Source organism: Ornithodoros turicata, chromosome 3 (assembly GCF_037126465.1).
Source record: "Ornithodoros turicata isolate Travis chromosome 3, ASM3712646v1, whole genome shotgun sequence".
Classification (NCBI taxonomy): domain Eukaryota; kingdom Metazoa; phylum Arthropoda; class Arachnida; order Ixodida; family Argasidae; genus Ornithodoros; species Ornithodoros turicata.
In genome coordinates, this window is record NC_088203.1 from 86,481,267 (window position 1) to 86,497,071 (window position 15,805).

General features: G+C 44.2%; 1 protein-coding gene and 1 long non-coding RNA gene across 2 annotated transcripts in view; one reads left to right on the forward strand and one right to left on the reverse strand.

Moving 5' to 3' along the window:
* Positions 1-15,805, forward strand: part of LOC135388763 (zwei Ig domain protein zig-8-like) — a 240,217-nt gene that overhangs the window by 200,426 nt on the left and 23,986 nt on the right. Inside the window, exons 3-4 of the mRNA XM_064618540.1 lie at positions 2,508-2,718; positions 6,002-6,295. Coding sequence (XP_064474610.1) covers positions 2,508-2,718; positions 6,002-6,295 — 505 coding nt within the window. The remainder of the gene's footprint in view (positions 1-2,507; positions 2,719-6,001; positions 6,296-15,805) is intronic.
* Positions 1-15,805, reverse strand: part of LOC135388764 (uncharacterized) — a 146,197-nt gene that overhangs the window by 53,028 nt on the left and 77,364 nt on the right. The window lies entirely within an intron of this gene.

Consider the following 15,805-nt stretch of genomic DNA (forward strand, 5'->3'; position numbering starts at 1 on the left):
TTCGACGAAACTTTATTGTTGCATCACTAATCGAATGCCTCACATGCAATGGGGTGCATTCTAAAAGCGGCACATCACCACATAACAAACTCCTAGCCAACCGTCATACCGAATGACGCATTCTCTCCCCCGAACGGGAGGCGTGCTCCTTTTTGTGACACTTCTCAAGCCCCGCGCTTTTCACGAATCGGGGATGATAACAGTACCATTATGCGCAATGGTTTGCCTTGAGCGTGATGCGCATAGTTCACACTACTGCGTTTCACTACGTGCGACTACGTCCGACATAAGCGTCCCGCTGGACTGTTCACATACATACAACACCGCAAGTGTCACCCAATGCGCGTCTTTCGTAACAATCATGTCCACGAAGCGTTATGGCGGCAAGCTTGAAGTCCACGTTTCAGTCCGACATGACACCAATTGCTGTTACCATACTTTGAATGAAAGTATAAGGAATCCCACACTTTTTCTTGCAACCTCCATTTACGCCATGTTTACAGCGGCCATGCTGTAATTTATCTTACGCAAAGGAGAAGGAGACGCCGTTCAACACGCATGCGCGGAATGCGGCGATTGGTTCTCCGCTTACGGCTCGGTGCGTGCGTCAGAAAAAGTTCAACGCATGCGAGCTGCTTGCGTTCAGCAGCGGACGGTCACGCACGCATATATGGTTCACAGTTCTGCGTTTCCATGCGTGCAGACGCGGGAGAACGTTGGTTAACGTGGCAGCAGACGCGTGCGAGACCTTCCGCAGCAGAACGCAAAAAGTTCGTCTGATCTGAACTGTTTCCGGCACACGCACAGGCCCGCAAGAGGAGAACCAATCGCCGCGTTCCGCGCATGCGTGTTGAGGCGCTTCTTCTCTGTGCGAGACGAATCCCAACACGGTCGCCGTAAACATGGAGCGCATGGAGTGTGCAAAAACATGCGCAACATTAATTACATATGCTTCGAACTGGCAGCAGCTTCTGTCATGTCACACTGAAACATGGACACAAAGCTTTCTGCCATAAGGCTTCGTGGACAAAGAGGCCACGACAGTCGCATATTGGCTGCCACTTGCGCTGCCCGCAGAAATGTGAACACTCTAGCGGATCGCTTGTGTCGCGCACATGCGTACGCAGGCGTCCGCACGCCATGAAACGCAGTAAAGTGTGAACCAAGCTTAACCGTTCGCCCGCAATGAAACGCGGTTGTGTGAGCCGTGCATTATACGGTGAAGTTGTGTCATAAGAGTGCATGTATTCACGATCTAAACAACGACTTTATTGTGAGGTGATGATTGGGGAGCTTCATCGTCAGGGGCGCTACTCTACCCCAGTGTTTCTCAACCGGAGTTCCGCGGGCCTTGTCCTGAGGTTCCGCGAACTTCTTCCTCGCACTGTTCGGCAGCCGTGAGTGTAACTTGATCGCCTACAAAGGCTCGGTTCGGGCAGCATTGTTATGGGACCGTGCTCGACATTTGATCTTTAGCATTGGGGTTGATATGGAGATCGCAGGACCAGATAGCAGCAGATGACGGCCATTGCAAATAGGTTTCCAAAGACAGACATTGGCTCAACCCGACAATTTCTCCGCGCATTTGCCTTTCTCTTGGGTTTCGAAAGCATATATTACAAGCACTTGGAAAGTCGGAGCTACTCTCCTGCCTACTTGTACTTGGGGTGTACTGCTTGCGACACGGTTGTCTATAATCGTCTATCAGTAGTTCTGCAGCTCATATTTCCTTGGCTGCCCTCGGAAATGTTGTTCCCATGCTGTATCTAGAGAAAGAACATGTGATGGACCTGTTCATTACTAAAAACAAAATGATGTGATGACCTTGCAACACCTGCAGATTTGAGATGGGATAAACCACAGGGTGCTGATTTCAGACAAGCGTGTCGCGAGCAGTACAAGCATCAGTAGCAACCGACAAAGCGTTATCTGCGGGGTGGTGCGAAACTGCGACGAAACAATGAACAATGAAATAAATTATAACTAAACAACGCAATATTCTTTTAAATATAAGTGTTAAATATATTAAAAGTAAGCAATACGTGATTGAATAATAAATAATTCAATATTTAATTAAATTTGAACAAAAATTTGCTATATGTAGGACATCTAGTTCGCTCACCCTTTTCTACACGGTTGCCCCAGTATAGTAGGTCCCTTGAGGTTGTGCTAGCACGATCACGGGTTCCCTGAAATCACAAAAGTTGATAATCCCTGCTCTACCCCATTGCTGGTAGTGATGTGGGGAATTAAATAATGGGCCCCTTCACAATAACGATCCAAGTCCTATGGTGTCCAAAAACGTCGAAAGAGCTTTGAAAGCAGAGCGTGGAGGGGGGGGGGGCGAGATTTCAGCTGATTAAGAACCACCATCTTCACCATCTATTTGTAGCTGTTGTTAGGGCAAAGTTGCAAGGAAAACAAAACAGGGATCCGAAAACGCCGGATGACCGTGGTGGTCGTTTAGGTAACAGTTCTAAGAATCGTTCCCACGTTCTTATGTTCAGGTCTCGTGGATCCGTCGGCGCGACTTCGCCGTGCTCACAGTCGGTCTAGCTACCTACACGGCCGACGAGCGATTCCAGGCAGTTCACTTGGAACGGTCTGAAGACTGGATGCTGCAAGTGAAGCGGACACAGCCCAACGATGCTGGGGAGTACGAGTGTCAAATCAACATGCATCCGCTTATCTCCTACTTCGTGCGGCTCATCGTGCTCGGTAAGCAATCTTGACGCCTTTAAACTTTTCAGGAACAAAAAAGGTACCACACAATCTGAAATCTGATCTGCACCCTGTATCATGCTGAGAACATACCTTCATTCAGGATTATATGGTTCTCTTTCGTGATTTGTTGAAAATGGGAAGTGTGCGCCTTTTGCTTTCATCAGTTAGGATACATATGGATTGAGGTTTTAAAAAAGGCGCACGTCAGCTCCGATTTTCAACACATCAGGAAAGAGAATCATACCATTCTGAATGACAGTTGGTACCGATCGTGTTATGCGGTGCAGTCCTCTTTTATTTATTTTTATTACCTCTTTTAGAGTGCACCGTTCCTTTCGAATGATTATCGTTCTCTACCTTGAATTTTTGAAAATGGGAGGTACACACCTGTTCGAGACAATTTGCAATTATGTTCCACAAAATGGATATCATAAATTGCCGAACTTGTACATCACAAAAATGTGTACGCCTCGCTTTATCTTCAAACCAAAAGTAGTAGTTGGTACGATTTGTGCTGAGTAATTAGGTGTCCTTGAGGGTGCGCTGTAGTGAAGTCAGGATTTTAGACTGCGCATCAAAAAAGCGCTGCATCTCTCCAACGCCTCCACTCTCGAGAGGAACCACTCAACAAAATGATGCTGTCATCGCTCCTGATTTGGGGGGCGAGAGTGGCGCGTATGCCTTTTTGTGACCAGCAACACAACTGCAAAATCTCCAAGCAATAGTTACGAAAACTTATTGCGGAATTAAAAAAATGTCCGAAAAAGCCGATCACCTCCCACTTCTAACAAATCAGGAAATAGTACACCATTACTCGGAACGAAGTTTGGCTATATAGGAACGCGTCATGGGGAGATGCCCCGTGTCCATAGTTTCAAACACATGGCACGTTTTCGAACGTGATTCCTTTCACTTGGAGTTCAACAAAAGAGTGAGATTGAACGAAAAAGAAGACAAAAAAAAAAAAAAAGCAGCGTGAGACGAAGAAAAATGGATTCCCCGGATTCTACAGAACCGGAGTTTTCAATGGTCTTATACTATGCGAAAAGTCCGCACACACAGACACCGTAAAGCAGAAAAGTAAAATGTACGGTACGAAAGCAAAAAGGAAACCAACCAATATTCGATTCAAAGAAAGAGTTGGGGTGAATCCCGTTGAGAGCACAGCTTGCGACACATTTTGTCGAAAATTCGAAAATCGCATTTACTGTATTGTGGTATCGACCACATTCAGAGCCTCTTACATGCTGTGGGGTTTCTTTTGGTCGCTATGGTGAACCCGTGTGTTACCATGCTTATTGGCTTAGTTTGGTTTGATTTAATGAAAACAAAAATAAAGAAACGATAAAATCGAATTGAAAGTGTCTTTACTACAGCTGCTTGATAAGGAAAAGAGCCGCAGCAACCGAAGGCCAGAGCAGCCGGACAACAGCCGTTAATCCAAAAGGAAGAACAAACCCGAGCACCCGTTGCATGCGCTAGAGTCCAAAAACCCCCGCTCCCTTATCGTCCTTATCGTTTTCTGTGTACGCCCACCCCATCACCATCCAATATATGTGTGTGTGTGTGTGCCTGTGTACAACACTGCTGTGTTTTCCAGAGTATACAAATCTAACGTGAACGGTCACAGAGTTAGAAAGTTTCTTCGGAGCACAACCTTCGCAGGTTCAGATATATAGCACAATTTGTCTTTCGTGCGCTTCACGGTTGCACACCTATCGTGAAATTTACATGTATTAGCTTGCCGGTCCCATGCACAATCGCCAGTGCGTGATGTCAATTAAATGATATGCAAAAATTAAGGGCGTACAATAATAATCACGTGTTCTGTCATATTTTGATGGCTGTGTAACGCGGTGTTATTTATATCGATAGAGTGTATACCACTTGATCGTTATGTAGGATAACTTTTCAAACACTAGCTGATCTGCAGAGTTCGTCAAGCAGGTTTATTTATTTATTAATATTATTATTATTTCGGCGTATTATACAAAAAAAAAGAAAAAAGAAAACAACAACACGACACTAGAAACTGACCAAGACGTTAACGAAGCAACGTCGAGCTTGTAGGATACACATTGGGACAGAAATTTACGGAACATGCATGGGACTGGCGTATTTCTTCGTCGGAGCGGCCCCCTGCTAGTTATGAGGAAGAGACTGAATAAGAGACGGGTGACTGCCTGTCCTATCCTATCAATCTCTCAGAATGTGTATTATGTCCAGTTTGCTGCTAGCGTGTCGCTCCAATTGAGAAATGCGACAACCCGGTGTTCCGTAAACTCTTGTGCAAAGCTGTATACTATTGGATCGTGTTATTACGTGGAGCAATCAATAAATATCCACATTTCGCATTAATTATCTGAAGCGGTAACTATATTCGACGTTTACTGTAATGATTAGGCTTTCGTGTATAATATGTCACGGCGTTCTCCACAATAAAAGGGAAAAATACCTGGACATAACTTTCAGAAAAGTGCATCACACGCACTATGTGTCGAACAAACATTGAAAGTTTTGGTGTCTTTTGTTTTTGTTTTAGTACGGATGTGGAGGATTTGCCACACATTTACTGAAACCAAACATGTTTAATGGGGTCGTGACACTTTGACTGATGTGGTTTATTACATCATGCACACATTGCACACTGGAGTATTGAGGAAAAAAATATTATTTTCCTACGTGATGTACTTAGTGAGATATAAACCCTAGAGCACACGTACTCGTCAAGATCTGACTTCGGAGCTCCGGCCATTCCCATTGGTAGTCGTAAGCACGTGACCTCTCTCGCGCTGCCTCACTGGCGGAGACGTCGTCCGTGACGTCAGAGTCACACAGGTTTCGGTATTCGCGGTGCCGGATTTTTACACGTCTAGTAACTTCTATTTAACTTTATTTAACTTACTGTCTATGCCGTAAGCCCTTTGGGTACCCTTTGCCGTAAAACTTGGAATGCGGGTTAACACCGATTCGAATAAGTGCATTTTACATTTGTCCGGAATACCTTGAGGCGAGGTGTCGCAATCCCCTTTAAACGAAGCTATATCAGCTCCAGTGCCAAAGATTGCCTTCGTCCAATTTGAAACGAAACGAAACGAAAGCTAAAGGCATGCAATTGTCAGACAGTACACCAAAGAATGCGGATAAAGCTTGTTCTGATTTTCGTTAAAGTTCTTTCGTTTTAAGACCCGGTCATCTCGAGTCGCTTTTGACTCCGACCACTTGGAGAAAAGAGTGTTCCAATTCGCCGTTTTCTTTTTCTTTTTTTGTTCCCCAGTGCCTCGAGCTCGCATCTTGGAAGCCCCGGAGCTGTTCATTAAGAGTGGATCTTCGATGAACGTGAGTTGCGCCATCGAGAACAGCCCGGAGCCACCTGTGTTTGTCTTCTGGTTCCACAATGAGCGCGTGATCAACTACGATGGACCGGGTCACATCTCGGGGGCCAAGAAGGAGCCCGACGCCTATGTGAGCAACTTGTACATCCGAAACGCTAGGCCCCAGGACTCAGGGAACTACACCTGCGGCCCCTCCAACGCGGGATCTACAAGCGTCGTCGTTCACGTGCTCAACGGTACAGAAATATTTCTATATAAACGGAGTTTCAACACCCTGCACGCTATGGACTCTACCAAGCTAGCTAGTCGACTGTGTCGGCTCCAAACGGCGATTTTAACGTGTTGGCTGTGACACCTTTTGTACAGATGAATCTGATATGTCCGTATCTTCACCACATATAGCACGCTTCTAGCCAACCATCATCCCGAATGACAACGTTCTCGTCCATGATTTGTTGATAACGAGAAGCGGAGCGACATTTCAACAAATCAGGGACGACAATGCTGTAATTTGAGATGATGGTTGGCTAGGAGAGTGCTATGGGATGAAGGTCATTTTTAAAAGTGTAGACGTTGTGTGTACCTTCGCGTTGGCGTCTGATTGGGTGCTACAGTTCTTAAAATGACGTAACAATGTATAGAACTATCTGGATGGCGGTACGTCTACTCGCAGTGGCCGAAAAAAAAAGTGCGTTTTTGTATTAACACTGCACACGTTATGAGGGAGAAGTAATAAGCAATAAATTGTAAAAAGAATTACGAAGCGCAGAGGAACAATATTACACCTATTACACCCGTAACGATATACCTAAATACGCGTAGTTACTAAGTACCTAAATACGAGTTCTTACCTCATTTAATATGAATGCGAAGTGTCGTAAAGAGGTACATAATGATAAACGGAACGCAGCCCGGGACACGAACGAGGAAGTCCACAAACGAACTGCTGGGTTCGTTTCAGCAGTTCGTTTGTGCACTTCCTCGTCCGTGTCCGTTTGCGGCTGTCCGTTTGCGGCTGCGTTCCGTTTATCATTACACTCTTAAAAATGAACTAGCACGCTCCTAGCCAACCATCATCTCGAATGATATCGTTATCTGCCCTGATTTGTTGAGAACGGGAGGGGTACGCCTTTTTTGTGACACTTATGCTGTTCATAATTGTCACAGAAAGGCGTACGCCTCCCGATTTCAACAAATCAGGGCGTACAACGATATCATTCGAGGTTATGGTTGGCTATGAGCGTGCTATGCGGTGAAGTTCATTTCTAAGAGTGTGTACAGTTACGAACTACCCCGCATTTCTACGCTCGTAAAGAGGTGTTTCAAAGATTCCCAATTTTCAACGAATCGTTGAATCAACAGATCGCCGTATCAACATTTACAGAATCAACAATTCTATAAATGTATCGTCTATTATTGCCTGATAATATTTTCTTTTGATCATCGTTTAGGATTGTTTAGGATCTGTCTGCGTCTGCACACGTTTGAGGTCAGTCTCTGCGGGCTTCCGCTGTAAGAATTAACGGTAATAACGCCATGGGAGTGTTCCACTTGTGACTTCTTAAAATACAGAATATCAATTATCTTATGCCGATAAATGACCAGTTTCTTTTTTTTTTCGCAAAATTTTCGCGCTAAGGAGAATACTACCGATAAAATAGTCAAAAAAGAAGAAAGTTACTGGCATAGATCCATAACGGAGAATTCCGAGAGTACATAGTCGAAAAGTGGAGTAGCCGGCTCTAGTAATAAATGCCTATTTCTCCATTTTTTTTTTCTTATCGACACAATTCAACTCAACTGAAGTGGGACCCGGTGAAGTGAAAAAATTGTGTCGGGAGCAGCCGATATTTCAGAGGAAAAATCTCTGAAATATCGAGAGACACTTTGCTTCAGTCAAGAGCGTGTACAGGGACGGCGAACGAAACACATGCGCACAAGCAGGGAATGGTAACAGACATATTTTCGATTGTTACTGTTTCCATTTTCGTTACTGCAATATTTTCATTTCCGTTGCGTTTCTGGTACAGTTTCTGGTAATGGAACGGCTTGCTGACGGAGGACAGCCTTTTCAGCTCTGTCGGCATCCCGTTTTAACTAAGTGCCGCTTCGGTGTCACTCACGCGGTACACACCACACAAGTAATTTCGCATCGTTGGGATCCGTACATCTCATGGGATTTCTTTTTTAATGCTGTAGAGTGTCGTGCTCAAACTTTGAGTCCAGCAACTCAAGTTGGGCGTGACTAGACGTCCTTCTGATGTCGCATGCATAGGCAGACGCTCTCAAGTAAGCTGCCATTGCCAAGGTGAAGTGAAAAAAATAAAAAATAAAAATAAGCAGGCTCGCATCCACAGGCTATGTCGTGGAATCTGAGGCCACATGTGTTGACGTCATGAGTTACTGTGTGACATGACGCTGAGTTACTTTATTTATAATACAAGACCCGAACGGGTGCAACATAACGGAGAAGTTGGGCGACAATAACACTGTAGAAAATGAAAAAGTAATTACCATGTTCGGCAAACAACAAGAGAAATTGTGTGGTGTTCAGAGCATGGTATTACTGGGAACAGAGAAAATAATGAAATAAGAAAACAAAAATGAAAAGTCACTCATGGCACTGCGCAACAGGAGTAACCTTGCCCGAATTCAATGCCGGACTATCATTTTCGTTTCCGTTTCTGTTTCCGGTAATGGAGTAGCGTGGCATGCGTTCCCGTTTCCGGTATCGTTACGACCTCTAATGTCGGTAACATATACCGTTTCTGTTTCGGTTGCCATTACCGTTCCCTGCGCACAAGGTGTCAAACGTCGGGTAGACGGCACTTTGCTCGGAGGAGAGGGAAGTGGGACGGAGGGGAAGGGGAGGTCAGTTGACTTATTTGCTGGTAAGCAGCATGGTCTTGTACCCGCCCGTGAGGATCGACGCCCTCGAAAAAGTTCGGGAGAGCTCGATGGATGGGCTTCCGACAGTGGAAGTTGCCTCTCGAACACAATTGAGAAGTTTATTTGTTACGGGAGCACAAATTACATCGCCAGGAGAATGGTAATCTGTTTAAAACAATGTTGATTGGAATCAATTACGAATTCCCTAAATTGTTCCGCATCGCAAAAATTCTCAAATTTGATTCCGTGGGAACCGTAAAAATCAAGAGGCATAATATTTCAGAGGCATTAACATATTTATCACATACGTATATCAAAGAAGCACAGAAAGCACTTCAGTCACCACCTTGTTTTTTTTTTGTTTTTTTGTTTTTTTTTAAACCAAGCTGTTAGCCTGCCTATTAAGATGCTTCATACGAAAGTGATTTATTCGAGGGATGCATAAATATCCCAGAATGCGATTTTAAAAATCGCAACATTGCGCAACGGTGGCAATTCCCGCAATTAGCCCCCCGAGTAGCTTTGACGTCATTACGGCACAGGCCGCAGATTGGTTTAGAGAAATGCCGTCCGCTACACAAGGAGAACTGAAAAAAAAGAAAGAAGGCGGGAAAACGCCGACCCCGATTGGAGCGCAGTCACTCTTGTGAGTTCAGAGGGAACGCGGGAGTTTTTTCTTTTTTTTCCTAAGAAAAATATTGTATACCAATGTGTCTTCTTAGTTGTCAAGTCAGGTCACATCCTTTCATAATGCGTCGTGCACAGAAAATTCTTTAAATGAGCAGAGAAGTTTGGGAGTCGCCCCCTGGTGTTCACTTAAGGAACTGTGTCGTGGGGATGTTTCCTGGACTGTATTCGCACACTGCATTGCGTATCAAGGCATTGCACGTGTAAGAGGCTGTCCAGCGTTGATATTGGCGGGTAATTCGTGACGAAAACGATATATGACTTCCAAGTAAGTCGCATTTTCGTTCCAATATGGCAGTTTTTACTGTGAGTAACAGAAACGTAACGGAAACGAGGCACAGTGGCGTCCTTAGACCCTAGTGGAGGGTCTCGCCGGCCAACACAGCCCTCTTGCAATACACGGCGTGCCTTTTCTCAGTTTCTTCTACACCATGGTCGTTGAGAATATCCGATTACACCCATCTCAGGTGCAGCACCGTTGCAAGGGATTTTATTATGACTATTACATAACTCTGGATCCAGCGAACCCTAGTCCCGCCGTGTAAAAAACAAAACAAAAGAAGTTTGGAGAAGCGGATTCAAAAGCGGTTCTCGTGGGCGTGAAATCCGTGAAAACGATCATAAATATCTTAATCATTAAATATTGCAGACGGAGGGAAGAGAACACAGCGAAGCTTTACTTGTTTCTCGTAGACGTTCCATACGTGTGTTTTTTTGTTTTTGTTTTTTATCACTTTCCCTTTCTTTGTACCTTCTCTTCACGTGAGAGATCGGCTGCGACAGCGAAATGCTCTGCTATAGTCCTCCGTCTGCCATTGCAAAGTGAAACCGCTATCTCATGTTACATAATTACGTTTTGATATCTCCACTCGTTCGTCGGAGGTATATCGTCTTACGCGAACACTATTGGATTATAATAAATTCACCTTTTATCTCAGGCCACTCAGAGTACAAAATGATCGCTCCTCATATTGCCTCACCTTTACATTAAAAGCCGAGAGGGCTAGAGCGCATGATCACTAGTGAATATGTTAAATTTATTTAAATTTATGGTCGCATATAGAAGCACAGGAAAGGTAACGGAGCTCTCTATTTCCTGCGTGTGACCTTTTGCAAAGCTCAAGGTAAATTTGCTCTTAAGTAAGTAGCCCTGGAAATGGAACTGGAAGGAAAAATGAAAACATGCAGATGGTCGTGCCATCAACGTGAACGCATGCTACTCCATAGCACTTAGAGGAGCACTAAAGTGCACCAATTTGTCCTCGAAGATTGCTTAGCGCCGCTAAGGAGCTCTGCTTATGAGCGCCATACAAACATGGACTGAGGAAAGACAGGAAGGAGTAGGGGACAGGGGGGTTAGTATGCGTCCTGGGCAGACTTCAGGGGAAACTGTGCCGTCTGGAAAGTCTGCCAGAAAGTCCAAAGGAAACCTGAGACAGCACAGCCGGTGCGGGGATTCGAACCTCGTAGCCAACCATTATCCCGAATGACAACGTTCTCGCCCCTGATTTGTTGAAACCGGGAGACGGAGCCTATTTTGTACCCATTATGCCTCCCGTTTTCAACAAACTAGGGGCGGGAACGTTGTCATTCGGGATGATGGTTGGCTAGGAACGTGCTATGTGGTACACTCTAAAAACTGAACTCACCCCATAGCACGCTCTGCGCCAACCATTACCCCGAATGATAGGGTTATCGCTTCTGATTCGAGGAGAGAGGGAGGCGTACGCCTTTTTGTGCCAATTTGGATATATGATAATTGACACAAAAAGGCGTACGCTTCCCTCACTCCTCGAATCAGAAGCGATAACCCTATCATTCGTCGCAATGGTTGGCGCAGAGCGTGCAATGCGGTGAAGTTCAGTTTTAAGAGTGTAGAAGTTTTCTTTTTAGAGTGTAGAAGCTTCCTAAGTGACGAAACTGTTTTAACAGTGCGCGCGTAACTGTTGTCTCTACATGTGCATAGATGAAATATCTAAGGCTATACATTCACAATCGAAAAGACACAGATATGTGTTCATTTGTTGATTCATGTGATACTGACTTCGTATTCTTAACCGAAACATGGCTATCAGCCGAAGTGTGTAACCGTGAACTATTTCAGTGTCATGAGACATGTAATGTATACCGTGTTGAGAGAGGTCAGAGAGTGGGTGGAGGCGTTCTATAATCACAGTAGCTGAACAAATTCCGTCATCAATAATAACTATTCCTACTGAACTCGAAATGGTACAGGTATGCGCCACTTGCGACATATTAGAGGAATGCTATACGTGGGGTCTGCTAACGTCCACCGTCATCGTGTTCGACCTTTGTTAGTGCTTAACACGATGTGCTAAACATTATAATTTTAACTACCATAACATCAAATGGCTCGAGTCGCAAAACAGTCTGAACGCGTCTCACACTCTGCAGAATGTAATCTGTTTGCAAATATGGTGCGAGGATTTTCATCTCTGTCAACTGGTACAGCGTCCTACGAGGACGACATCTTCATGCGAAAGTACACTTGAACTTGTCCTTAGCACTGTAAGAGTTGAGTTGACCTTATCATGAATTTTTTTTTTGTGAATTTGTATAGACGGGCTTAGTGATCACTCTATTATTCACTTCTTTATCAATACTCCTACTCATAAACCTACCGGAAATACCAAAGTGGTTAGAAGCTACAAGCAAGCTGACGTCACGGCTATTAACAACGAGTTATACTTGTTTTTCATTGGTTGAAAATCTTTTTTTTTTTCTTTTTCTTTTTTTTTTTGCAGGAAGTACAAATACTGATATACAGACGGGGGTCCCTAGCAAGCTAGTATGAGACCCCGTGTTAGTTATAATTTGAATTAACAGCTCGGTGTGCATGTTGATATCAAAATTACAGAAAATGTAATAAACTTGGTTAAGTATAACATATTGAAACATACACTGTGGCAGTTCAGAGGTAACACACGAGACAACATAACATACATCAATAATTTAATATTGTGGGATATAACACAAAGAAAAAAGAAAATATTTACTCCGACGGGTATATTAAAGGGGTGGGGCACTTTCATCAGTGTGGTTCATTACAACATGGACTCATTGTACTGTACGCAAGAATGCGGAGGAAAAAAGAATGATTCTTCTGTGTGTCGTACTGAGCGAGATACGATCCCTCGAACACACTCCCGAGCAAAGCGCAGACGTCACAGAGCTCAGAGTTGCGACCATTCCCATTGGTAGCCGTACGCACGTGACTTCTCGTGCGCCCTCTCACTGGCATGATTGTGTTGTTTATAAAAAATGTAGCCTGTGACACCGATGCTGTCAGTCAGATCTCAATACGATACGAACATATAGTGTAACACATGGAATATGGAACGGAACATTAAAAAATATATGTACATTAGGATTTCACGATCAAGCTCCGACTACCACCACTCATACGCACAGGGGGGGGGGGGATATGTTTGATGCTGATAGAAAAAAACAAAAACAAAAGACACAAGAGAAATACGCACAGGATAGCATTAGCTTAGAATGGGTACCACATTTTCTCGGCGTTTTCATCTCACTCAACTTATCTTGGAGAACACACATTAACTATACAGGGTGGGTGATCTAAAAGGTCAGTCACATTTTCGCGCATGACGCTATGCACACTTGACGGACGGACTTCCGCTACCACAGAGTGAATAATTTGTGCCAGAGAAACCTACGAAAAAATCGTGGTTACCAGGCACTGCGTAACAAAGTAAATACGACCACGCAAACTTTCGTCTGCATGCATTTCCTATGCGTTATACCGATGCAAACACGGCGGTCTGCCACTGGTTGAGTGCAGCTTCCGCCGAGGGGCGCTTGCGGCGTGGAAACCGAAACAAATTCATGTCGGCTAGCGCCCCTAGGCGGATGCTATACACAGCCATTGGCAGACCGCCCTGTTTACCTCGGTATAGAGAATAGGAAGTGCATGAAGACGAGACTTTGCGTGGTCGTATTTATTTTATTACACAGTGCCTGATAACCACGATTTTATCGTAGGTTTCTCTGGCATAAATTCTTTACTCTGAGGCAGCGGAAGCCTGCGCGTCAAATAGGTATCGCGCCATGCGAAAATAAATGTGATTGACCTTTTAGAGCACCCACCCTGTATAACAAACCACGCGAATCGTACCCTACACTGTCAAAACAGAACTTCACAACATCGCACGCTCCTAGCCAACCGTCATTCCGAATTATATCATTCTGTGTCCTTATTTGCTGAAAATGGGAGGAGGCGCCTATCTGAGGCACATTATGCTTGTCCCAGATAGGCTCCCCCCCTTGTTTTGAGCAAATCATGACACATAATGATATCATTCGGTATGGTGGTTGGCTAAGAGTGCGCTATGTGGTGAAGTTCTGTTTTAACAAGGTGACGGCGAGTCCTTTTACCACCACCACCACCTGTTTTAACAGTCTAGGATATGTCAAACGCAATTTCCTTCACGCTCCTCTTGGCCTTAACCTAATCCTCTACAAATCCGCGGTCGCACCTAAACTTGGGTATGCAGCCTCTGTCTGGGATCCTGGTCAAGTAACACTTATTAACGCACTTCAAACCGTTCAGAACCTAGCTGTTCGTTTCAGCCTTGGTAACTACCAACGCACCGCAATTTTTACGTCCATGAAAGCTAAACTCCACTTACCAAACCTCGCAGTACACCGAAAAATGTCCCGCCTATGCCTTTTTCATAAAATACACTACCATAATGATTCGCTACGACCAAATCTACTCCTTTCTTCTACGTAGAGTGCTGGACAAAAGTTTACGGAACACGCCCCGGCGCATTCCTTTGACACGCTAGCAGCGAGTGGGACCGTACGGACTTACAGACATGTGCCTAAGTAACCCAATCACCTGTTTGTAAGTCCGCACGGTACCATTTGCTCCTAGCGTGTCGCTATGAGGAAGGAATGTGCCGGAGCGTGTTCCGTAAACTTTTGGCAGACACTGTACGTCTCCCGGCACACTAGTCATCGTCAGAAAGCACAAATTCACCATTCGTCTACTAAAAGATTCGCAGATTCGGTTATTCCAAGGACATCTCATGATTGGAACCACCTCACTGGTTGCATTACATCCATTTCATTTCGTTTCATTTTCATTTGTTTGAAACATTTATAGCAAACGTCATTTCATCGTCTAGTCTATTTAAAAGTGACATTTATGAGCATGCAACTGAAGTGCTTTGTTATTTGTATCACGATTTTGTAAACCGTTAGAAGAGAACTATTACTTACATTATTACGATATGTTATGTACTATCTATATAACTAACGAACCACTCCCCGCTGTAACACTCCGGAGGGCAAATAAATCAATAATAAGGACGACTCAAGAAAATTTCTGAAACACAGCTAAACCTCGCACTTGTAATTCTCAAAAATCTCGGAAAGGGGGGCGGGAGGAGGAAGAGAAACAAGAGAGGGTTTGTGTACACATTTCTAACGCGTTGTAATTCCTCTAAACTCCCTAAAGGAGTCTTATACATTCACAAATATACACACATCACAAGTTCACAAAATAAACCTGGTGTTGTTGTTCTACGTTTGCTTTTCTCGGCAGCTAAACCCGGAGTTTCGCGCAAAATAGGGGGAATATGTTTAATAGAGTGAAAGCAGCTGTGCCACCTCACGGGGGACGCCGTTTCTATCAGTACTCAACTCATGCTCCCGGAGGCGTTCACTGATACAACAACCCGTTTGAGCTACGGAACAGAACCCATACTCGGGGGTAATAGAATATACGACACACTGGCAGTATAGAGAACAAAAGGAAGGCCTGTGAATGACAACTTTCTCATTCAACACAGAATTTAAAGATGGCAAGCGTGCTTAACAGTCGTTGGAGAACGCAAGTTTTATGTAAAAGCCTTTCGCAATTGCGCGGGTATTATAGGAAATACAGGGTGTCCCAGCTAAATGCGAACATATTTTTTAAAAATATATACATCACTTTTTCCAAGATGAAATCAATTGCCTTATAGCATAGGCTGAAGGGTACTCCTTAGGAGGGCATTAGCAAACTCCTAAGGCAATATCTTATTAATTATTGAAAGTTAATTAACTTTCAATAATTAACTGTTTCATTATAAAAGCTGCGAAGTTGTCCCAATGAGAACATCTGGTCCCTTCGGTCACCTGAT